General features: G+C 40.2%; 1 protein-coding gene across 5 annotated transcripts; it reads right to left on the bottom strand.

The window, feature by feature from the left end:
* Positions 1–1,318: 1,318 nt before the first annotated feature.
* Positions 1,319–19,666, bottom strand: spo11 (SPO11 initiator of meiotic double stranded breaks). 5 transcript variants are annotated; one of them, XM_085144934.1, is made up of 14 exons: positions 19,458–19,652; positions 16,906–17,019; positions 16,163–16,251; positions 15,759–15,825; positions 15,534–15,657; positions 15,118–15,204; positions 13,319–13,355; positions 13,116–13,225; positions 12,917–13,016; positions 12,529–12,566; positions 12,078–12,154; positions 11,543–11,654; positions 9,457–9,602; positions 1,327–1,601 (listed from the first exon to the last, which is right to left on the bottom strand). In XM_085144934.1, the coding sequence occupies exons 1-13, from the start codon at positions 19,571–19,573 to the stop codon at positions 9,483–9,485; spliced, it is 1,191 nt and encodes a 396-aa protein (XP_085001060.1). In that variant the 5' UTR covers positions 19,574–19,652; the 3' UTR covers positions 1,327–1,601; positions 9,457–9,482. The 5 variants fall into 5 exon arrangements, with proteins under 5 accessions (XP_085001064.1, XP_085001060.1, XP_085001062.1 ...); XM_085144938.1 differs by lacking the exon at positions 9,457–9,602 and having other exon boundaries at positions 1,319–1,601; positions 19,458–19,653; XM_085144936.1 differs by lacking the exon at positions 1,327–1,601 and having other exon boundaries at positions 9,273–9,602; positions 19,579–19,666.
* Between the last annotated feature and the right edge of the window lie 5,968 nt (positions 19,667–25,634).

The raw sequence follows: 25,634 nt of genomic DNA, 5'->3' as shown, positions 1-25,634 counted from the left end.
ATAATACTGCTGTTACAGTTATAGCAGATTAAGTCAGTAGTTCATTTAATTGAAATTAGTATCTAAAATCTCAGATTTTACAGTTGTGACATGCTGTGAGCTGTATGGAAGTGTGTTTGTCGGATTTTAATACAACCAATGTGATCTCACGTGTTATCTAGATGGGAAACACAATATCCTGTTTTCTGCTGATACCCTCTAGTGGTTCATTACAAAAGCTGCTGCACCAGTTATGAGTCATCTGCAAAGGGAGGTGGAGTCTGATGTCACTGCCTCACAGCTGCAAAGAGGAGGCCCAGTGTGCCTCCATGTGGTGAAGCCATGAATGTCACAAAGGGCATTTCATGAATGAAAAACCAGATGACCACAAATCTGCCCTTAAGTTCATTTTGCATGCAGAAGACTACTAAACTGAACATCTGTATCTGTCGTTTCATATGTTTCACATTAAAAATGAAAGCAGAAGAATATTTTAACAGTAAAAAAAAAACCCAAACTATTTTGCTTATGCTATTTATTTTATTTTCTAATCTGTAAAACTGAATTGCAATCACCCTTTAGCATGCCTTAGTTGCAACAGATATATCTCTGTCAGGAGTAAAGCATGTAATAAAATTCCTCATATATCAGTATAGCACATATGCACCACAGATACCCTAACTGTCATATAAATGTATGAAAATAAAACTGGAGACGTATGCTTTTTGTTTAGCACAAGGGGCTGAATGTCTGAAGAACACAGTATGAAGTAGTTCTTTGAATACAATGTCCAAGAAAAACAATGATTATTTAAATGGCACAAAATTAAAAGATTAAACGTAACCAAAGAAAAAGATTTGAAGCTTGATAAATATCGGCAGCAAATCATTGGCCAGATAAAATGAAAACAAATTTGTTGGGATGAGATTGACATGGCCATGGACTACACTGCCTGCAACAGCTGAAGCTGATGTGTACAATGTATGCATGAGCGAAAACAGTAGATGGAACTAGGGGTAAAGGTTTCTACACTCCAAGAATGACAGAAGATTTGAAAACTATGGCCTGGTCATAATTGGATTCACAGTTCAAGACTGAAGTGAAAGGTAGAGTAACAAAACTCTTCCAACAAACAGCAGCTGAAAAGATTCATCTGAGAAGAACGCAAGAACATCTGTCCACATATTTGTCCACTGCTGTCATCCTTTTCCCAGAATACTCAAATATATTATTAAAAAGAAATACAATTAAAAATATTAGAAAATCAAAGAATGAAATATGAAATCCAGTAGACTAGGAACATGGATCATTTATTTAAATATATGTTGACATAAAAACCTCTGTGATGGAAACTGTGGTCAGTATTTGATGCTTTAACCACACACAGACCGCATGTTTATTTAAAATTTAAAAAAAAAAAAATACAGCTTTAATATCGTGAGAATTCAGTGCTTTTGGTGATGTCAGGCAACTGCTGATATCATGGGACTGAGGCCTTTGCAGTAAGACTTCTCTCTCACACTCATCTTTCAAAGTGAAGAAGTTGCTGGCAGAAGTTGCACTCTGCTAAGGCGGGCGACCTCAGGTCCAAACCCACTTCCTTTCATGTTTCATCAGCCGATCTGTGAAGACAAAGCAACACAAAAGATGCAGTGACGACTGAGAATTACAGATGTTGGATAACCTTAACAGCTTAAATACTGACCAAATAATCCTATCATAAGCGAGGTTTTTAAACCATTAGTTGGTTCACTATCTGATGAAGCTTTAAAGTAATACCTTTCATCATCTTTGTTACTTAATGGCCAGGCATATTATTGAGCATAAAAGTCAACTTTTCTGCATTTTACACTTCAATATGGTAAGGAGAACTCAACAAAAACAGGATTGGCAACTGAATTGTTAAACTGACACTAAAAAAGTAGTGCATCCTCTGGGGATTGTGGTCTGTTGTGGGGGCAGTGCGCAGCACCTCTCCTTTACCCACGGCGGGGTAGTCAATCGCCTGAACGTTGATGTTGTCACAAGACGTCATAGTGTCACAAACCACAGTGTTCTTCTCTGCATTTCCCACAGTCTTAGTCTCAAATTGAATTTTGAGTGTAAGACGGAACTCATTCTATAAGAGAAATTTACAGAATCTCTCATGGCCAGTTTATTAGGTACACCTTTTGAACTACTTGTAAATGCAAATATGAAATATAATCATATAAGTATAAAAAAAAATCAAAAGCGAGTCCAACTTGTTACTAGCAAAGTGGGCCTAACTAAGTGTAACTAAGTGAGTATAGGGTAAAAAAAAAAATTATCCAGGCATCAAATGCCTGTTTCAGAACCAACTGTCCTGTCAACTAAAGATTCCATGGGCAATTCGTGCAACAGCATAATGTGCATGAATTTTCTTACTTGGACAAGAATAATGTGGTTTGGACAGTGAACCACAGGAAAAGCCAGAATCCATCAGCATCTGTCGAAGCAGCTTGACAGTCGTCTGATGTTTCCTTCTGAGCATCTGGCCTTCTTCACTTTTCAGGATCTTAATGTATTCCCCTGCCAACAGCATGGGGGCAGAGACTTGGTAGAGAAGAAACCTGCAGCACAACAGGGCACTGTGTCCACCAGGGGCTGGTGCTGGCAATACAGCCACCAAAACAGCTGATTGCCATAGCTGGATATTAAATCCTCTATAAAACCTATGCAGCAGCTGTCAGAAAATGTTTGCTCTCACTGATGAAGTGTCCACTTACAAAGTGTACCAGAGATGATATCCATTTTTTTCATGACTTTATCTCTGTCTTCAATCCCTCCTCCTCTGGGGCCTTATAATCCTCTAGCATGCAATTCATCCACAAATGTAATAGCACCAAACATGTGGGCAACGTTGCACATCCCTTCAAGTAGGCACACTGCTCCTGCAGAGAGCACGGCATTGAAAATTAAAATATTTTTATTCATACAAATCAACAGTTTGCATTTATTTATTCATTGCTGACCCTGACGTGTATTAGATGTGTGATTTCACTGAATCCACTTACACAGAGAGCAATAGAAACTTCTAGAAATCCTGTACATTCTAATTAAAAAGAATAGCTGAACATTTTAAAAGCCCAATTAAAGACTTTCACACTAAGAGGACCACGTACTTACCATCCATTGAACGGACAGCCTCAAAGGCAACGATTTTTGAAGTGGAGGTGTAGGAGCCATAATTGAATGTATTGAATTTTGATGATCACTGGGTTTTTATTTGTTTGGTTGCTATGGTGATGTGTAATGGGAGTCACGTGGGTGCTAGCGGTGACATTAAGAGGGCGTTGTCAGTCTGTCATTCACTGGTTTTGATTTTTAACAGAGAGGAGGGCTGGGTAGCCGTAGTTTTTGTTGACCGCTGCACAACATGTTTCGCCTTGTTACATTAGAGCCTGTGACGTTGTAAGAGTCCAAATCGCGAGATGACATTACTCTGTAAGCACTATAATAAACAAGCAAACAATTCTACCTCTCGCATTATTGCGTACAGTTGACAGCGCGTCAGGCAAATAGGCAGGCTCCATCCCCGGCCTCTAGCGACTGTGGAAGTCGCTACAGGAGGAGTCCGATTTCTCAAGTAGCTCTTGTAGGCGGTTGGCGTCATTGTGACGATATAAACTTTTTAGCCCAGCTGTTTCTTAAACCCTGAATCACTGACGCATGGTTTCCGGCTTTCGAGTAAATTTCACAACCTTGCAGAATAAACAAAAGAAAGAAAAAAATCTCTCCAATACATTTCAATCAAAATAAGAAAATGTGTAACCATTCAAAGACATTCAACTTTAGGTCACTTATTAGTTTAAGCCAAAATTGAAGTAGCTGGTAGCATCTTTGACAGGGTAAACTATGTAGAGTCATTGGCTACAAAGCAGAGAGTGAACAGCTGTGCTGCATCCTTCCCAGGCAGGTCAGGTAGTTCATAATGAAAAAAAAAAACAATTGTGGAAGAAGGGTTTTAAACTTCAAATCAGTTTTATTCCCTTTGAAAATAATTGTGCAATAGAAGAATCCGCTTACATCCAGGTAGTGTCAGGTGTGACACTGGAAGATAAGGGTTTTTCTGGCTCCACTGCATTGGCCTCGTGTGCCCCGATAAGATCCACAACTGATAACTTCATGTTCGTTTTTCTTATTCAAGTATGGCCCATTCAGCAGTCTTTAAATGCATGACATTCCTCAGGTATGCACATGAACTGTCACTAAACTGTGCATACTCAAAACAATGACCTTTCACCTATTGTTTTTCTGCACCATCTCTGCAGTCAGAAAAGGGCATTTAGAGCCCACAGCCTGAACAGCTGGCCTGAGGCCATGGGAGTAAAGTGTCCTGTGGGCAACTTCAATTTACATTTCGGATCTGGAGTCAAAATTTCTATTACAATCAGATCACTGAACACACACGAACGCTGAAGAGGGCAAGGCTCTGGACAGAGGACTGGAGGCCATGTCAGTCATCACTGGGCACTTTAGTGCATAACTCACCAGTGATGACCTCCCACACAAGTGGAAGAAAACATTGGGCCCAAAATTTAAGAAAGGGCTATCAGCGGATTACTGCATCCATATGAGGGAGTCTATAAGAAAAGGCGAAAAAGAAATATTAAAACCCTTGGGGAAAGGCAGGAGGGTAACCAATATATTAAAAAAATTCCCCACTCGCCCCTGTGGGCGGTCAATCATTCAAGCTCGGGTCCTCTACCAGAAGCCTGGAAGCTTGAGGGTCCTGCGCAGTATCTTAGCTGTTCCTAGGACTGTGCTCTTCTGGACAGAGATCTCCGCTGTTGTTCCCAGGATCTGCTGGAGCCACTCGCCTAGCTTGAGAGTCACTGCACCTAGTGCTCCGATTATGGAGTGCATCTCCCATTTTTACCCCGGGACTTCCAGGTTATACAGATGTTCCTGTACGCTACGCCGGCCACTTGGTTATGGCGTTCCATGTATGCCTTGCTAGCATCTTACACCCTGCTGTTATGTGCTGGATTGTCTCTGGAGCATCTTCACACAGCCTGCACCTGGGGTCTTGCCTGGTGTGATAGACCCCAGCCTCAATGGATCTTGTGCTTAGTGCTTGTTCCTGTGCTGCCATGATTAGTGCTTCCGTGCTGTCTTTCAGTCCAGCTTTGTCCAGCCACTGGTAGGATTTCTGGATATCTGCTGGTGGTACATACCTGTCCTTCCATGATGGTTCCTCGCCTTCCTCCGCTTTCTTGGGTTTCTGCTGCCTGAGGTATTCACTGAGCACGCTGTCAGATGGGGCCATCTTCGTGATGTATTCGTGGATGTTCCTTGTCTCATCCTGGACTGTGGTGCTGACACTCACCAGTCCCCGGCCCCCTTCCTTCCGCTTAGCATACAGCCTCAGGGTGCTGTATGCTAAGCAGCACCCTGCTAAGTAGCATACAGCCTCAGGGTGCTGTATGCTAAGCGGAAAACCCTTAGCATACAGCGAAAAAGGAGCTTTCTTACCTGGCAGCTTTCTTGTCTTGATGTCAGTGGCTTCTAACTCCTCCTTTGGACAGCCTATTACAGGGTACCTGATCACGGGCAGGGCGTAGGTGTTGATTGCCCAGATCTTGTTCTTACCTCTTCATGGTTCCCATTCGCCTGCGGGATCCCCAGGTACTTGTAACTGTCTGCAATGTTGCCTTCTGGTAGTTTGATCCCCTCCGTTCTGACTACCTTTGTTACCATACCGAATGACATTCCAATGTCATTGCTGTCATTGCCCTGTTTTCGTCTCTTGCCCACCGATGCCTTCTTGTTCCAGTAGCCCACCTCTAGTCAGGGTGCCCTGGTTCCTCAACACCTGACATGGACCTTGTTGATCCGGGCGATGTCCGAGCCGGCATGCCTTCATATTTATCTGTCTCGCTCATATTTATCTGTTTCGCTCATGTTTATCTGTTTCGCTCATGTCTGCGGTAGGCTTGCTTAGCATAGGGGGTCTAGCCTTAGGACCCTTACTGGATACAGACGCCCCAGGATCGAACTTGTGATCCTCTGCTCCAAAGGCGTGTAGTCTAACAACTACGCTATCTATCTATCTATCTATCTAGCTATATATTCCACAAAGTAAAGATTAGCTATAGGAGCCTGATTTCATTCTGTGGTCAGCTGTCCTTGATAAATGGAAAAAGGAAGGCCCCTCAAGAACCACTTTCACTAATGCAACAGTTTGGTCATATCTAAAGCAGAGAAGAAAGCAGCTGTTCAGATGAATGCAGATACATATCAGCAACAGTCGGAGTTTCCCACAAAACAGGGTCAAGGCAGGGTCTTTCATATTGTAAGAGACTAAAGCTGAAAGTAGCTACTGATAAAAGCTCCAGTTATCCCACCTTTCAGTTACTTTGATCTTACAAAAATCTGGTTTATCCTGTTGAATTAAAATGGTGTTCTACCAAAATCCAGCAGCTGACATTGCAGGTTAGGTAGCTACAGTGTGTGTGGCAAAAGCAAAAGCAAAAGCACGCCCTCTAACAGTCACTCAGCGAGTGGAAGATGGTCCTGCAGCCCAATCAGAGGACGTTACGTTCGCTGACGTTTTTTTTAAAGAACAAATAATAGTACACCACAAAAAACGTGGAAAATAATTACGAAAAATTAGGCAACAGTGTAATATATTCAGAAGAGTTTCATATATTTTGCTATTTACATTTCTTAACGACAGCGCATATACATAGACGCAGCCATATTGGTGCGGGAAAGTCTTATCTCTAGATGGCCTGCGCCTGCAAAGACAGGATCCCATGTGTTATTAAAGCACTCATAATATTTTCATCTGTTTGGTTAGTTTAACAGAACACTTTGTAGCCACTATGAATGATACTTTGTCAAATTAATTCATTACAAAATATGTGCGTATCTTTATTTTTTGTTAATTGCTTTTTTTTTCTATTGGTCTAACATAAGACTATATTTGTTTTAGTAAAGTAGTATAGTATTTTGTTTAACTTTGTGGAAATAGAGAGCTTAATACATACACACATGACTGTAACGAACACCAAAAACAACATAAAACTTTAGGAAGTCTGGCGGTTCCACATTTCAAGCAAAATCGCCTCCTTGTTTGCACTGAAAGTAGATCAGCAGTTGTAAAAATTACACACATACGTCAGCAAAATTGCATCAGCAGCTGCGCATGTAAATATAAACAAATACTCCAGATTTTGTACAGTATGTATTACGGAAAATAATGTTTGCCACTTCATGAAACCTGCAACACTGTGCAGACTACAAATATTATTTCTAATTGTCGAAATTAAAACACAGACGGTTAAATATTGTAAGATAAGTACCTACATGATAAATGTTACTCTGGTCATCCAGTTTGAATTTGCTCAGAAACACCGCTGCAATATGGCGGCGACGAACACGCGTCTCATAAGGGTGTAGTGATTCGTACTGCCAGCAGGTGGGGCTATTGCCTTTGGCTTCAATTTACGTCTGTTAAACCAAACGCACTTTTACTAGATTTTCGGTATGGATACTTTTTGTGTGCCTTGATTTAATGTCGTCCTTGAATTCTCACATTTTTCTTTTTTATATCTTCTTTTATTTTGTCATAACCCTAATAATTTTGAGTTTATGCAAATATGACGCATTTCTATGTATCAATCTAAATGTACACAAAGTTACTGTTAGACACAGACGTCACCAAATGGTGTTTCTCTACTTGAGATACTCTGCCAGGTCTTTACTGTTCACTTTGTGTCATCAATAACTGAAATGCATCCTCTGTTAGGTTGAGATAAAGTGACTGACTTGGTCATTTAAGAACATCACACTTCTTTGGTAGCTTTTGGGTTTCTTTTGTAGTATGCTTCGGATCATTATCTGTTTGCACTGTGAGGGTCTGTGTGATCAGCTTTGCAGCATTTGACTGAATCTGAACAGAGTAAAGCCGTGAACAATTGAGAAGTCATGCCGCTCCTTCTATCAGCGATCACATCATCAATAAACACTGTAGGCCCAATTCTATCATGAGCCATGCCATAAAACTGTGTCCACCACAGCAAACGTATGATATGGTATGCTTCAGATCTCTTCTAATCATTCGTAGTTGGTTTTATCTATTCACTTTCCCCCCCCCAAACTGCAGTTTCTTTTAGTGTCTTTTTTTCTGGTAAAATCTATTCTGGCCTTGTTTTTGAGTGCAGCCAGTAGTTTGCGCCTTGTTGTAAACCATTTTTATTTACATTCATGAAGGCCTCTCTCGTAGACATCAACAATGGCTCGGCTACATCCTCATTAGCGTCACTTGGCAAAATGCTGTGACGTTGTTTTTCTTAACCAAGCAAATGATTCAGGGTCATCCACTTTTTTGTTGTTATGGAGTTCGTCAGTCCATTCATTTTTAATGCATCAGATTGGTCAGTCCTGCATTTTATTTGTATTTAACTTTATTGTGCTTTTTCAGTTTCATGATTCACATAGATCAACATGTCTTTGAATCTAAGTTCTAGTGAACAGCTACCAAATGAGATTTCAACCCTTGGAAAAAAAATATCCAGATCTTTTATCTGCTTAATTTGCCAGTGGATAATGAAAACAAACAGGCCTTGCCTGGCTGTGAAACTGCTCGCCAGTTAATTTTCTAATTACCCTGAAAACAGGGGACTATGTATAAAAGATGGCTGTAATCCATAAACAGCTAATGCATTGCTGTTTTTGAACATCATGAATTAAAGTCTGCACTTTAATCACATCTTGATGGTTAAAAGTCACTGTATTGGTGTAGAGGGAAAGTTACAAAAAATAACAATGTTATTGAACACTTACAGAGCTAACTACCCGTTACTACCGCTCAGCAAGAAATCATATCCTTCACAAAAAAAAAAAAAAAAAGTACTGTCTGTGACACTGATTGACCAAAGTCAAGCAGAGAGCTGCATGTTTATTTACATCTTCTTTCTCTGGTGAAGCTCATGACATGAGTGGATTTGAATTTTAATGCACACCATCTACAACAGCTGGAAAGCAGATTATAGGGCAGCAGCATGACTTGATTTGCTGTGCCTTTGTGAATGAATCAGATACTGTGCTGCAATTACAAACCACCAAATTGTTTTGAGCACACTTGTGGTTTTTGCATCAGAAGCCAAAGACGTCAGTGGCTATGATGTCCGCAAAGCCTTGCTGGAAGAGGGGGGGGGGGGGGGGGGGGGAAATCTACTGTACAACAGAGTGGTTTCACTTTAGAAGTACACACAAACATCTTGGGAATATCAGCAATGCTAATGAAGACAAAGTGGAAACACTCATCAGTGGGATCACGGAGGTTTTAATTACACTTCTCAAACAACTGCATCCAATATACACAAAGAAAGGTGAATAAATATCCAAACACTACAAACTAACAAACTGAAGTTAATACTTTAATTTGTCTGACAATTTACGTCTAATACCACTCTTCAGGCTTCAAAGCAACTTTAGCAGTTCACTTACTCATCCACTAAGTGGCAGCATTGAGCTCATATCCAGCCTCCATAGCGCAGCTTGTTGGGCAGGTAGATTTGTGTGAGGAAGTCAGGAGCTATAGCTGTCAAAGACTGTATTTCAGCCTTTACTTTACTTTGCTGCATCAGTTTCATCTACAAAAACAGCAACACACAATTTTAGTTGGATCAGACAGGAAGCTGTGCAAACAGACAAATCATAGATGCACAACAGACACTCAGCAATGGAAAATAGCTGTTACAAACTTCCAGGAAGCTAACAGTCCTCTCACAAACATTCCTCTACTGTGCGGCACAAGATCAAAATGTTCAATGCGATAGGTTTGCTCTGTGCTTATGGAGAAAATTCAAGGCCTGACCTTTTTATTATTTTTTTTTAAATTAACAAGTTATATTCATTCATCCAATCAACTTTTTTCTTATTGCTACAACAGAACTGCCAAAAAACATCTCACAGGGTTGGATGAGTGTACTGAGGGAGAAAAGAGGCAAAGCTTTGAGTTTTGTGGTCAAAGTGGGACAATTTTGTTTGACCAGATCCGGATTCTCGCTCACCAAATTCCGCTTTGCCCTGTCAAAGTTAATCTTTGGTAAGTTGGCTTTCCAAAGTTGAGTTCCACTTAAATTTGCTAGTGTATCACTCACACACACACACACACACACACACACACACACAGTCCCAGAGAGCGTGTGAATCTCTAGCATGTATACCCTGTTGAAACAGAGGCTCACGGTGTTATAAGTTGGAAGCTGTAGGATCCTAAGGCCATGGGCACTGATCTGAACACTTGGAAAGTTGTAGTATCACAACAATCAGCTTATAGAAAGTTCAGCTCATAAAGGCATCCAAATGTGTGCAAAGAATTTCAGGAGAAAGATCTCAACAGTTGCAGAGACCAGCGTCAGACTACACTTGTGTTCACAGTGAGAAAGACCGCCACTCCCGTATCTGCCTGTCCAGTCGCAGTACCGCCACAAAGAGCGCAGCTCCACAGTCTCGCAAGACACACAGCGATAACCAACCTGTATTGTGCTCAACTGCTTCTTATTTGTTATGTTTTTGTATTTATTTATTTTTTTGCTCATTTTGTTGTTGGATAAAATAATCAGGCTGCCCATGTGCTCAGTGACCTTGTGGTTTCCCTTAAATGTTTGGGCTCAGTAACACGTGGAGGATCTTGTAGGAATTGTAAGGCGCCATTACGTAAATGCTCATTTGGATAAACAGCTTTTTTTTGTTTTCCATTCAGCTAATCAACATGTGGAATTCCTTAGCTGCAGAACTCAAACAGGAACCCTAAAACTGAAGCAGTTTTTTAAAAGTAGATCAGTCCTGCAGTCACGAAGAATTGTCTGCTTCTTGTCTTACAGTGCTTTATTGTTCTAAAATTGATTACTTTTTAGTTTATTACACCTATTCCATCTAGAGTTTTGTGTTTCTTAATTTATGTATCACATTTTATACATTTTTTTTGTTAACTCTCATGCATGTGTTGCTCAGTATTCTGTGTTTTAAAGAGCGTTTTAGGGACGGGGATTGCAAATTAACTTAGACTATAAATGCTGTGGTGTGTGGCATGGTTCATGTTACATTCTTTCAAATAAACAATAAGCAAACTAAACCCAGAGACTGTAACTAACTGCACCGAAATGTTGTTCTAACTGGGAGAGGAAATGTTTCAGACTTTGGACTGCTTCAGCTTGCTTCTCTCACAAATTAGACCTCCAGATTCCTCCAGTCTAAAAATTAGATTTTGTAATATTCTGGATTTAATGTCATTAATTCTTTATGTAGTACCATGAGCTTTGGAAGCTTTTGTATATTTGGCTCTTGACAGGCAAGAAAAAAAACAACCCAGAAAAAACTGGTTTCTTAAAGAGAATAAAATGTATTGGACTTCACACAGGACAAATCAACCATATTAATCCATATGTAGATAGAAAAATCCTTCAAAGCTCAGAATCATACCTTTCAGATACCTTTCCTTCCCATCCCACATATTTCTACAAACAGTTTCATCTATCCTCCTACATAAACAGCAGCACTTTCCTCTTTGGCGTCCTCCTTCACTCACCTCTTTCATCCACTCTGGTTGGCTGGTTAAGTACGGCCTTTCAAGGAGGCTGCAGAGTTTGCTTTCATCTCTCTTCGTAAGTGGGATCAGAGCGTCCTTGGGAACCCGCAACCTAAAAAATAAAATTTAGATTTAAAAACCTATATATATAAGTGACTTCAGTTCATGGATGTTATCCCTGAAGAATGTTTCGTTCCCCTTTTTTTTTTTTTTTTTTTTTAAACAGACTCCCAGAAAGGAGGTTATGTGTAGGTTCAGCCAAGTAAAAAAAGAAGAAAAAAAGAAAAGAAAAACCGAATAGACTACAATTTAATGTATGTCAGAAATTTTCTTTTGGCCCAAATTTGTTCAAGTGGGTGTATACTTAAAACTCAATATGTTTTTGCAAAGAGCTCCATGAAGGGGGGGGGGGGGGGGGGGGGAAGTGATGGCAACAGCAACAGAAACCAAAGCAAACAATCTAAACTTCCCCAGAATATAATCCCAATTAGAGGCAGGAGGAGGAAGTAGGAAGTAGCGAATGCTCAGTCCAAACCTCTGTAGGTCAGAGGGGAGGAGGCCTAGCCACATAACGCTGGGGACGGTCAGACTGTGGGCCTCAAACGACATTGCCTGCGGATAAACCGACGCATACACACCCAGTCACATACGCACACATCAAATACACATAGCATGCTTACACAGAAAACAAACACACAGATAATCAGTGCTGTACTCTCATACCACAGCGAACCCCAACACATGTTTACAATGAAGTTAATGAAACAAGAATGACTACAAAAGCCTCACAAAGGTCAAAAGTGATGCGATTGTCACACAATCGCATAACAGTTTCACTTCATAGCGTGTCTGTTTTATTTTCTAACATGCATGACTGATTCTTTTTATGTAAAGAGGTGCATGATTATAACGTGCTAACAGAGAGACATTCAACAGGCTACACTGGATAATGCAGAGTACAGGAATAACAGCATAACAGGACTCACCACTGATCCATACTTGTAGATGCACATGATTTCAATGCCTGGGAAAATCAGAGGGAGGGACAGAGAGACGCTGCAATCACTTGCATACCAGAGCAATTATCCTCTGTGATGTGATCTTAGAACAAAGTAAAGCATTACATATGTGTCTCGCCACGCAGCGGCAAAAAACTTAGTGGTATGGAGGCTGATGGAAACAGAGCCAACAACACACCAACGGGAATAATAGCTAGACTAGGCACCATGACGCAGTGGACAGGTGCTAACTTTTGTTGGCTTAGCGAGACATGCAACCCAGCTGTGTCTGTGTGTGGATCTGAAATGCTGTTAAATGTGTGGAAAAATGCAAAGTATGTCCGACAGCTTAAGTATTCAAGCAGATGAATTATACCATGAGGATCAGCATCCACGAGGGCAAAGATGGGGATGTGCAGCTCATCCCAAAGCCTTTTCACCATCAGCCTGCTGTTTACATCTGGCACACCTTTACCCTGATTCACACAAACACAATGATTAAGTAAACAGATTACTAAGACTGCTCTTTCTGAAAGAAGACAACATTCAGATCAAAAGCAGACACAGAAAAATACTGTGATAATGATGCAAGGGGAGATCTTTGTGCAGAAGTCATCATCCAGCAGTCTCTGGAATGTCGCATCCTTCTCGATGATCATGACAAATTTTGCAGATGATACAATATCTGAAAAAGGTCAAGGACGACAGCTGCAATGATAGACTTACAATCATGGGACAAAACATGAAAGTAGCTTCTTAAACAGATTACAAAGCATACTTTTAATTCCACTGATGTTCGATGAAACTGAGACAGCCTGAAGGCAAAAGAATAGAGAAGTAAAAAAAAAAAAATACATTTAAAAAAAAATTGCACTATTACATGGCATTTAATTTTAATAACTGAAGAAAAAATGGCAATGATATGCTGTAAAATGCAACAATGACACACAGACAAAAAAAGTTTGAGTTTCCCCCTGCAAAGCAGTCTAAGTGCTTTGTATTGCTAGCTGAATTTACTGTTCATCTTTTTCTTGGAAGAAAACGGTTGTCGTTATGCTGTCTACAATGAAAATTAACCCTTTGGATCTACTGATGGGAATCACATACAGGTTATCTATATTATGGATTTATATTTAGAATTTATTTTAGATTAAATCTTTTAATACTAATAAATGCTAGACAATGATGTGCAACACTGGGCTTCAGTAGATTAGCTGGAATGTTTTTTTGTGGGACAATGGTTGCCTGTGCCTCTGTGATGCCCATCTCTCATTCAGTGACATTATTGACATAGTGGCTCTAGCTGCTCACAACCCTAGCAGAATAGCGGCAAACAAAGTGTTGACTATCAGTCTGTGGTGCACGTGGCAGGCTTGAGTCATTACTCAATGAGATAATTTCCTGTAATTACTGGCTTTACATTCTACCACTGTAATAAAAAGTTTGAACCCAGTGAGCACGAGGTCATTAGGATGGTTTTGCTAAATAAGCCAAATGTTTCTCACATTTCCACAGCTGTAGCGTCGAACTAAGCATAGTCCATTTCATGCCTGTCCATCGAGCAAGCAGAACCTAATCTTTGTCCTAGTTTAATGAAGGCTTTTAGCCGTATCAAACATCTATGGCAACATTTCATCCTCGGAGGGCCAGACTGTTTTAGAAAAAAGTAAGCAAAAGGCTACTATGATTAAATTACATTTTTCTTTGACACACAAATGCAAAGCATTACTGTACTAAATTCCGTAATCACATTACTCTTAAAATTATATTATTGCCTACATTATACAGCTTCTTCAATTATGTGCACAATGGGTGGATAGAAATTAAAACAATGATAGATCAATAAACATTTTTCCTGTGCACTGCAATCAGCTGAGATCAGTTAAGCAGAGAGGAGAAAAACAAAATTAAATACAGAGCAGAGAAGGACATTTAGCCATCAGTAAAACAGTAAAAGTCTGTTTGCACGTACAGTATAAACTGAGCGCCCTCTGTTGGAATCGACTTAAATAGCAGCTCAGATTTAGTACAGATTCATTAACATAATGCTGCCTTTTACTGACATTTGAGGGGTTATTTAGATTTCACTTTTAAGGGCTGGTTCTGTTCCCTGAGCTGTATTTTGACTATATTTGGTGTATGGTCAGATAATGTCAATATTTTAAAGGCCCCTGGAGAAATTTCATGTATGGTGGTATTAACCTATATAAATAAAAAAGGACGCCTGGCTTCCGTAGCTCAGACTTACAGTTACTTTCTTGGGGAGTACAGTAAACCAAAAATCCAGCTATAAATGATGTACTGTTTCTTGTTGCAGTGTCATTTAAAAACAAAAACAAAAAAACAAAACTGTGGTGTGAATGAGACACGGCGGGTCCAGGGATCGTAGGTTTGAGCCATTTTATTCAATATTTGTCACACCACAACCCACCAACCCTTGAGTCCCCGACTTTTTAACTAGGCGGGCGTGATTAAGGATGCCGTGCAGGTCTGCCCTCCCTGCACGGCACCACAGACCATGCCCCACGACAAAAACAAACACTAAATCAGGCAAAGAAGCATTAAAGTGGTGCTTACAGTTGAGCTGGAGTGGCAGTCAATCCTCGTGCCGTCCTCCTCCATATAACACAGGTCACCTGAGATCAATCCCTTGGATGTGGCCAACTAGCAACAAAGTTACAGATAAGTTACAGAATTTAGCACAAGCCCATACAATGTATTATCACACACATACAAGGGATGCGCTATTTCAAGCACTGGCCCCTGAATTCAACTTTAATTTTATTTCTCTTTGATCAAAAGAGCTGTTTGTTTTCCACAGGTGTTTCCTGGGACAAGAAGCAGAACAAAAGTAAAATACCATCCTAAACTAACATACTTCATCTGTGGGAGCTGAACTAATATCCAAAGGAATTTTTCTACAAGTTTTCAATATTTTCTACCACACAATCATGTGAACCGCATCGCGCGCTAACACGGACATGCACACTCACCACATGTAGTGATCTGCGAGGAACCTTTAGCATGCAGGAGATGTCATCTACGATACTATCAACAGCTTTCTGTGAACCAAAGAGCTTTGTGTTGTTGTAATAGATGTCTCTGTGGAGACAAACACTGTTATGTGAAAAAAAATAAAGTGAAGGTCAAGCATTCCTATGAAAAACAAGGGTATCTATATGTTGGCTTTAGTAAAGTATGGATTAATTATAAAGAACCTTTTTGTAGCATATGAGTTGCTCTGGACAAGCCTGTAGATGACTGAGAGAATCTTGAGAATCTGGGCTTTGAAGAATAACACAGATTTGGGGGGAAAAAAAACAAAAAAAACAAAAACTAATTAAACCTTAAACACTACATCAATATATCAGAGATTTAAACAACACATTCTGTATCCATGCCGTAAAACTGATCCCAAAAAGGCAACATGTTACGTCTCTGCCAATTTGTCACCTAAAACTAGCTCTGACTTTTACTGACATTTGTGCAGTTTATGCATATGTTCACAACGAATACAAATGAAATCCATATGCACCATACAACTGTGTTAAAGAACTTCAAAAACAGAGATGTTGCTTAACAAATAAAATTAAAAAACAAACATAACAGTTCATCTTCTCACCAAATTTAGTGACAGATGAAGGGCAGTCGGCCCTAATGGTGGTGACAGACTGTCTTGAACTCATCTGAAGCCCAATGGCACTGTCAAAGCTTCAGTGGGAAACAATCAAAAAAAGATTTATGATTTCATGATGTAAACAAAGTAACAAAAGAGGCCATTAAAAAAAAGCATCTGCACAGACTGTGTGTGCTACATTTACAGTCAGCGCTTTCAAACATTAGCTCCCACCTGCAAATTATCTAAAATTCCCCACACCCCGAGGGCTACCTGTAGCACTGTTCCATTTAAAATGGCTGAGCCAGAATGTGATTTAAGCTGTAGCAAGGTTTGATCTATTTGAGATCAGACAGTCTTTGTTCTAAGCATAAGGTCTCCACATCCTAGTCACATTAAAGCCTCTTGACAAATGCTGTGCTTTTCAATTCCTTATCAGTCTGTCATCTTTTTAGCAGCAGGAAGTTCTTTTAGGTTTTCTCTGAATCAAAGCAGAAGCTTTTGATTTCCACCACCTGGTTGACCCCATGGTCAGCTTGAAAAACCCCATCTAAAAATTCAAACAGAGCAAAAGTCTGCATTTATCTCTTTAAGGGAAATTAAATAACAATGAAATAATCCTGTGTGGCTTTACACACGATTACTTTTGGCTTGTGCCATCTCCCAAAGGTCATGTGGCTTAAAATAAATGAGCGATTACATGTGTGGAGGGAAACTTGCCATGCTACAGCATGTTTAAATCAAAATACCTTATGTTGGCCCAGCTGGATCTGTTGGGCAGCACCAGGACAGGGGCCTCAGCTTTGGACAGACTGGTGACTATTTCCAGGATTATGCTTTCAATTCGGTTTAAAATTTCCTGGCTGGAAATAGAAATACTAAATGAAGTTATAATATCACAAGAAAACTTTTTCCAAACAGACAACCAATTCTACAATTCATGTCAAAGACCAATTGTAGTCTAGGACTGTGATTCTCTTTTATAATAATATGCAACCAGCAGAATTTAGGAAAATCAAAGAAACTGTTTCTGATTTAAATAAATACCTAAATTAGAAGCTACATCACACTGCTGTCAAATGATATAATACCATCAGGCAATGCTGTTCATTGTGAGTACCCATGGCACCCAGCTTTGAATCACTGTCATTTCTAACCAGATTATTCTAATTGTTACTTCAACCAGCTGTGTGTTTAATAATAAATCTTTAGAGGCTAAAAATTCAACTTTCTAAATTCATCATTATTACAAAATTTCACCTATAATGTAAAATTGGATAAAAGAAATGTATTTATAAATGGCTAACAAATTAGAGGATAAAGCAACTTAAATTGTCTTATAGAGCCCAATAGATCAATGGGGTCGATATAATTACTAATATATTGATTTTGGAATTTTAAATGACCAACTAACAAAAATGTAAAAAGGAAAGAAGAGACAGGAGAAACACCCTTCAACCATATTATTTCTGTTGATGTTACATATTTTGTTCACCAGAGGGCACTCAGCAGCCTCCCTGTGGGCAAAAACTTGTTTGGAAAGAAACAAACAACCACCAGCTGTGCTGAGGAATTTTTGTAACAATAAAACAAGATTAATTTTAAAACACATTATCATTATTTCAGTAAGAACTATTATTATTAACTAGACATGACAACTGCTAGGAAAATCTGTTTACTTTAAGTGTCTGAAAGGGGAAAAATATATACTTTTATAAATCACTAAATACCTTATTGGTGTTAAAGTTCTCTAATGTCTTATGCAAACACCTTTTAAGTGCTTTGGCACTGATTCTATAACTGAACCATCATCGCAAAGTTATTCCCTCATTTGGTATTATGATGATGGTGCTGGAAATCACAATAAGCCAGATTAGTCTAAAATTTCTAGCTCTTCCATTAAGATGAGATCTTGTGACTGCAAAGGCCACAGTCAAGTTTGAAATCATTTTCATATTCATCAAATCATTCACGGTCATCTTCAGACTGTAAGAAACGACTCTTATCAAGATGGAAATGTTTCATCACAGGATAAAGGTGATCCCATGGGAGACTTTGGAGGCCATCCGAGTACAGAGAACTTATTGTCTTGTTCAAGCAACTAGTGTGAGATAACTGGAATGTTGTGAGATGGTGTGTTATCCTGCTCGAATCAGCCATTACAAGATAGGGACACTGCAGTCATAAAGGGATGCACATGGTCAGCAAAAATACACACTAAACATTGCTCAGTTGGTACTAACAGCCCTAAAATGTGCCAACACGTTTTCTACCACACTATTGCACAACCATCGGTCTGAACCACTGAAACAAGGCAAGAGGAGCGTGTGCCAGTAGCCCCAGCTTCCTCTTCTTAGCTGACAGGGGTGGCACCCAATCTGGTCTTCTGCTGCTGTTGCCCATCGGCTTCAAGGTTTTGACATGTTGCATATACTGAGATCCTCTTCTGCACACTTTGGTAGTAACAAGTAGTTATCTGAATTATTAGCTTCCCGTTGGTTCAAAGCAGTTCAAAGGCTCTGACTTCTGGCATTAACAAGGCATTTACCCACAGAACTGCTGCTCACTGGATATTTACTTTTTTCAGCACCACTCTCTTTAAACCCTAAAGATGATTGTGTGAAAATATCTCAGACCTACAGACCAGCCTGTCTGACACCAACAACTATGCCACATTTAAAGTCACATAATGTTCTCTGCATATCCTGATGCTTGACCATGTCTCCATGCACCAAGTTGCTGCCATATCATTGGCCAACTACACATTTTCTTTAATTAGAAGTTGAACAGGTGCACCTAATAAAAGGGCAACTCAGTGTATGATTTTTATCCTGCTAGTTCAACATATTTTGTGCAAATTTTTTTCTAACTACCACATTTTTAAATACTTCCCGGACACATAACTGTTTCTACAGTAAAGTGTTTCAAGTAAAGTACATGATAAAATCAAATTAACTAACACTACCCATGATTGGCAGACATTTTTACATGTGACTGATTACACTGGGATAATAACAGGGCATAATGACAGGCTATGGTGAATTGGTAAAGTACACAGCTAGCCAACTACGAAACACAATGTCGCGTAAACCCTAGATAAACTGCTCTTTGTGAATATATACACATCAATATGAGTTTAAATATCAAATATAACCGCAATACCAGTTACATTAAACCGCTTTGGCTCCTCAAAACATCCACACAGAGTCACACAGAGCGAATACTGTTGCACTACACAGAGAATAAGCTAAGCTAGCGTAACTGGCTATTAGCCGGTTGGAGCAGATCGCTGTGAACATACTGGTTGATTTCTCTTTCAGCACGCTGCCAGTCTGTCGTGACTCCCACGTTGATCAACAGTTTTGCATGGAGCTTATCAATTTCAGAACAAAAATGAGCCGCACGGGATTCCATCATGTTACCTGTTACTAGATGTCATGTTATCTACCTGCAAGAAATTCCCGCGTAAGGATGTTTTACGGAAATCTCGCGCGTTTTTGTGTCGATCACGCAGTTCAGACCTGTAGTATTTGTTTTGAATAAATTAATTTACAACAATTATTCTGCCCTAAGAATTTCTACATGGTATTCAAGCAAAACTGAGCTTATAAATAGATACATTGTGAAAGTAATAACAAATAGTAATGATAAAGTGATTAATATTAATAATAAACGTTTTAAATTAATATGATTTTTGAAAGTAAAAAAAGAGGTGTCTCCTAACACTATCACGCCGTTTTTAATGACCGATACTAAAAGTTAAATAAATAAATAAAAGTGATGCTACTTCAGCCTTGTGTGATTCTGATAAACAGGCAACACTTACATTCTCCAGACTTTTTTGTTTTAAGTTTTTTTTTTTTTTTAAAGTGGTCTTAAGCAATAGTTCCCCAGGTTTTCTGAAGGCCTGCTTTTTGTTAGGTCACTTAACAGTGACTTATGAATCATTCAAGCATAAAAACTCACTTATGTCAAGAGGTAGAACAGTGTTGTGCTGACACCTAACAGACATCTTGGCAGACAAAGAGACAATTTTAAACTGCATCTTTAGACACTTTAGATACTTCACACATTGTGAAGTAAATACTTTTCAATTTCTTCTGTTAAATTTAGGGAAAATCCAAAAGACAACATGGTTTGAGAGACAGAAAGTACCATTTTTGGACAAACAAGTTGATTTCCAAAGAGCTATTAACTGAAAACATAGAATATCTCAGTACTGCGTGCATTGTGACCTTAAGAAAACTGGACAAGTGGTGGACAAAAGAAGTGGCAGATCTAAAAATGATCTAGAGCAGAGGAACGGCATGGAGCCATATTCTTAACAAATAGGAAGAAAATAAGATAAGATAAGATAAGATAAGTCACAGCAGGAAGTGGACAGTGCAAAAGTTACATAGCAAAAATTAGAATACAATAAGAATAAAATACTGTACACAACTGTACAGAATAGAATAAAATAAAAATACTATATACAGTACAATAATAGAATAAAATATACAATAGGATAAAAATAGAATACAAATGCTGTAGTAAAAATACAACTTTGTCAGTTTCAACTTTTGAAAACTAATGATTCCAATTATTATTTTTTTTGTTTAAAGATGGTTCAACTCATCATCAATTTGTATGGAAGAGTTGAAGACAGAGGTGCCACAGTGCATGTCTGAAGCCATCTGCAAAACAAGGTGTTGGATATCCTGTCAAAATCAATGAAATTATGAATGCAGAAAAGTGTTGTGAGATGTTAATCAACAATGCAATCCGATCTGGAAATTGCATGACACACAAGAACTTTCTTTTTTCCACATGACAATGATCCCAAACACTACTGCCAATGCAGTAAAAGCATACCTGGATAGAGAAACACACAGTGGAACACTATGAGTCATGCATGGGCCTCCCCAGAGCCTGGACCTCATCATTATTGAAGCGGTGTGGAAAAAAGGCATCATTTTGATAGAGAACAGAGCAAAAGGCAGCCAACGACCAAAAAGAGTTTCAAGAAGGTCCGTCAAGAAGGCAGAGAACTATTCCTGAATACTATAAATATCATAAGAAAGCTTGCCTAAAAGAGTTCAGGCTGTGTTGAAGAATAAAGGGGGTTATACCAAATGTTGACTTTCACCTGGTTAGAACCAGACAAACTGTTTTTGCTTTGTAAACTGTATCTCTGTATATGTTTGCACGTTTCAATTAATTCCTTCACCTGTTTCCCATTTTCCTGCCAAAACAAAAAGAAATGAGGGGTGGCTCAGGTCTTTTGCACATCACTACATACGTTTAAAACTTATTCCTACCAGTCTTCCCGTTAAAGATAAAGACCAGTGATCCAGTGTGTGTGGGCCAGTTAACACCTCAGTGGTGTAAATTAGGAGGCATATCCTGGTAATCTAGAAAAATCCACATCAGCACCCTATGTGACATTCATAAAGCCGTGTCGCTGAGCTTGCTGCTTTTTGTCCAAAAGTGTGTCGTGTGTGTGTGTGGTTTCCGTAGGGTGGGTGCAAGTTTAATTGGTTGTGGTTAGCGTCTGTGAGAAGCCAAATATATATTGTTTCTGTTAGCCATGTGGAAGTGATTTTTAAATGTAATTTTGATGATGACTGTGTGCGTAACGATAATGCTGGCCAACATGTGTTTTAAGGCTCTCTTAAATGGTACAAATGCTGCTCATTCTTTTGTTAGGAGCTCAGTTTACTATATCAGACAGTTATTGCCTATTTGCAGCTGTTTTAAGCTACAAACATTAAAAAGACATTAAATAAATACGACACCCTGAGGAAATTACACATTTTGCTTCATAAACAACCTTTCAGAACCTGTTTCTGTCTCTTGGTTGCATTGTGCTGCAGTCAAGTCTCTTCATTAAAGCAGAAAAATGTGCTTGGATTTTACAACTATTAGGTCATCAAGAGTCCCCACCTTTTGGAATTGCTGGCAGGCATGCTGCGTGTGTTTGGAGAGGCGCTGTGGTCTTTTTTTTCCACAGTGTGAAGGCCTGCTCAGAGCGTGTGGGAGCCAGGATCTAAAGAGAAGAGGTCCGTGCCCCTGACCTGACCCTGAATATTTTCTAATGTGCAGCTTTACCAATGGTCCCTCTTTCCCCTGAGTGACTTTGACAAGCTGCTTCCGTAGTAATGTCTCTTAATTTCAAAGTAATTGCTATCTCTTAGTGATGAGGAACAACCCCTCACCCAAGCTGAAAAAATGTTAATATGTGGAAGACCACAGGTTGCCGGGGTCCTTTTTCTTCTGTTCCAGAAAGCCTGAGGCCCCTGCTGTTCCTTTGGCCCAAGAGAGATTTGTGTCGAGTGTGAGGCGCTAACCTGAGGAGACAGAGTGCAACGAGTCATGTGCTTGTCTCGGGACGAGTGTTTGTGCTGGGCAGGAGGGGGAACATGGGGGAAGTAAGGGGCTGCAGGGTCAGAGGAAAGAAAGGGGGGGGGGGCGGCCGCTGCAGGTGAGGGGGATTAGCTGCAGCTAGAGGCCCAAAGAAACTAAATACAGATCTGTCAACCTAATCCTCACAAATAGAAAACAGAACCACCCTCCCTTCACAATCCACATTCAGCTCATCCACCGCTTACTCTTCTACCCCCCACTACACGCCAACCCTCCCACCTCCCCTCCACTTACTACCTCAGGCTCTGCTGCTCCTCTGTTTCTCATCAGTTTTTGGCCAGTCTGTCTATGCTGCCTGCTCTCTAATGGCTCCTCAGACCAGCATCCCCTAAAGAGGGGCTGACTGATCACCCAGGGTCCTCTCTGATTGACAGACCAACATAGCCTTACGGAGTGATGAAAGCAAGAGTCAAAGGGGCAAGGCCTCTCGCTACACAGACAGGAATCTTAATGGGACCTCTGTCGAGAGTTGCTGAAACTGGGTGGACATTTATCAGGCCCACACACCTCAGTAACGGATGCCGATAAGTGTGTGGCTGGGTGAGGAAACTAGTGTCAAGCCTGGACTCTGTGCTGATGACACAAGTGACAGGGCGCCTGAGTGATAATATCCTATAAAGGATAAGCTCTACTAAGCTGGGTGTTATAGAAGGCTTAACTAAAACGGTATCTCTGATTGTCAGCGACACCAACTATAACTGATGGGTCTGGCTGGACTGCTGAGAGCTATAAATCAGGTTCAAGCTGCTCTGGTGATCCCAAGTGTGATATCAGCTTGCAGACAAACATGGGGTGGCAGGACATACCAGGTTGAAAGAAAGCAGTGAGTGATGGAGAGGAGAGCTGCAAGGTGCACTATTTCAAATAAGATAATCACATATTCCTCAGTGGAAAATATCTGCAGATCATTTGGACGTGTCACAGTATCATGAAGCTCATTTTTAAAGAACGACATAAGGGTTGGGTTGCAATTGCCAGTTCCATAGTATATGTAACCTATTTGTTATTGCTCAAGTCTAATAAAAGCCCTCTTGAATTTTTATCGCCGTCCTTTTTCATGATTATTGTACCCGGCAAAACATTACGTTTAGTTGTTAAACATTGAGTTTTGGTTCTTTGGTTGTTGAGCTTTACAATGTGAACTAGTTTGAAGCTGTTTCATATACCCACCCCCCTCTTTTCTTCTGCCTGTCTCACAGCTGTGTCTCATATGTTCATGAGGCCCCTGGAAGTGTGAGACACCAGAAGGGGAACATTTGCAATAGCTCAGCTCCACCTGGTTAGGCTGTTTTAACAGGCCGTCGGTTTGTACAGCGCACACAGTGGGGTTACGCCAAAAACATAGACGAAGGAGGACAAGACCAGCAGAAGAGGGAGGGGGCATGAGCAAAAAATGTGCCTCCGCCCTCTTGTGTCCTGGCACCCCAGCCCTACACTTCTTTATTTGAAGGTCAGTTTACCTTGAAAAAAAGTTTTACTGTATCGTCTGTTGGTCTACTTGGTCAGACCCGCCCCGCCCCTCTTCCACCAAACCTCATTCACCTCACTGCATGCACGGGTCTTCAAAGGACTACTGCCTGCTGCTCTCTGAGGCAACACATGAAATAAATATTAATCTGACCTCTGACCGCATGCTTTGAGCTCCTAAGCAGAGTTAACCGGGCAGACAGAAAGAGCATCAACTCTTGTCATAGCTAAAAAGAAGTAAAAAGAAAGAAGCACAATATTTTGAAGTGTTACCTGGATGTGAAAGCATTTCCAGGTATATTTCACTGCACCGCTGTGTGGTCTTCTTTGGAGCTTTGCATCATGCTCCAACCTGTTGGAGTGTAGTGGGGAGGTGTTTATTTGCTCAGATCCCCTAAGATCATAATGGAAAGAGCGCATGTGTGTGCAGTCAAAATGCTCCAGGCCAAATGCTGGGTTTTAAAAGAAAAGACCTTTTGAGTTTACCATTATGAGCTCTAATAGAATAAGCCTTGTCATCATGGCTGCACATCTGTTCAACTCAGCAGAGTTTTCTTCCTGAAAAGACTTACTCGGGTACACTGCATGTCTACGTGACTACGTTTTTCAGCAGCTAAGCAGAAATAATCTGTGTAAGTTTTTTTTATTCATTTATTTTTAACATTTTATTTTACAGGCCCAAACGGAGTGTCTCACCATTTGTCTGGCTTGTGTATTTTAGCCTAAATATTCAATTTAGTGGGACACACTTGAGACAAGTTGTGGCTATTCTTTTGGAAGTTTGTATGTGTGTGTGTGTGTGTGCATTACTGACAGGATATTCAAACACTGTTTGTTCTACTTTTCTACTAGTCCCCCTTGTCAAAGGCCCCTTAGTGCAGCTTACCCTGCCTGGCCTCTGCTTGTGCCCACTGTTTACTGGGACTGTCACCAGACTCATGGAGGCCGAAACAAAGGGGGGTCTGTTCTTATTGTCCTGTCCAGGATTGTCAGCCCTTCTCTGGGCACAAACTGAACTGAGGGCTGGGGGTTGTTTGAAGAGCACTGGGGGCATCTGACCTCACCAGACTTACAGAAAGGGCATGAGAATGAGACAATGAGAAAGTCAAAAGAAAGTGAGAAAGAGCTATAACCCAGAACCTTTCAAGTCCTCTGTCGGAAACTGCTGTAATGTAAACACCTGCAGCCATTAGCTGATTCTATCTGAGGCACCGGATAGAAATGTTTATATGTTACATACTACTGAAAGGCGAGTTAAAAGCAAATAGAGTATTAGATATACAAAATGAGTAGGGGCAGGCTATGTAAGCTTTAATGCTTTAAGCAATGTTGAATTGTCATTGGAAAAAAGAGCAGTGGAACGCCTTTGAAGACAAGAACAACCACATTAAATGGGCAGGAAGGTGAGCTAAGACCCCAAGACATGCTCTACCTCCTTTCCTCCCTTTCCTCTGTTTGCAATCATAGCTTAAGCTGTCTGGCAGCCTCTCTTGCTGTGCCATTGAAGTCTAATTTTATTGTCATAAAAATCACCTGGCAAGCTGTAGCCTGAAGACCCTTTGAAACTCCTCTTTCTGTGCAGTGAGTACTCTCTAGATAAAGCAGT

Source organism: Neolamprologus multifasciatus, chromosome 20 (genome assembly GCF_963576455.1).
Source record: "Neolamprologus multifasciatus chromosome 20, fNeoMul1.2, whole genome shotgun sequence".
NCBI classification, from domain to species: domain Eukaryota; kingdom Metazoa; phylum Chordata; class Actinopteri; order Cichliformes; family Cichlidae; genus Neolamprologus; species Neolamprologus multifasciatus.
This window is presented reverse-complemented; position numbering and strand designations above follow the sequence as displayed.

What these genes read in the sequence shown, in the direction of transcription:
- spo11 (XM_085144934.1), bottom strand. Translation starts at nt 19,573, where the DNA reads ATGATGGAATCCCGTGCGGCTCATTTTTGTTCTGAAATTGATAAGCTC. An exon ending in AACTCATATGCTACAAAAAG is followed by an intron (nt 15,658 to 15,758) that starts GTTCTTTATAAT and finishes TTCACATAACAG; the next exon opens with TGTTTGTCTCCACAGAGACA. An exon ending in CTCGCAGATCACTACATGTG is followed by an intron (nt 15,205 to 15,533) that starts GTGAGTGTGCAT and finishes CTTTGTTGCTAG; the next exon opens with TTGGCCACATCCAAGGGATT.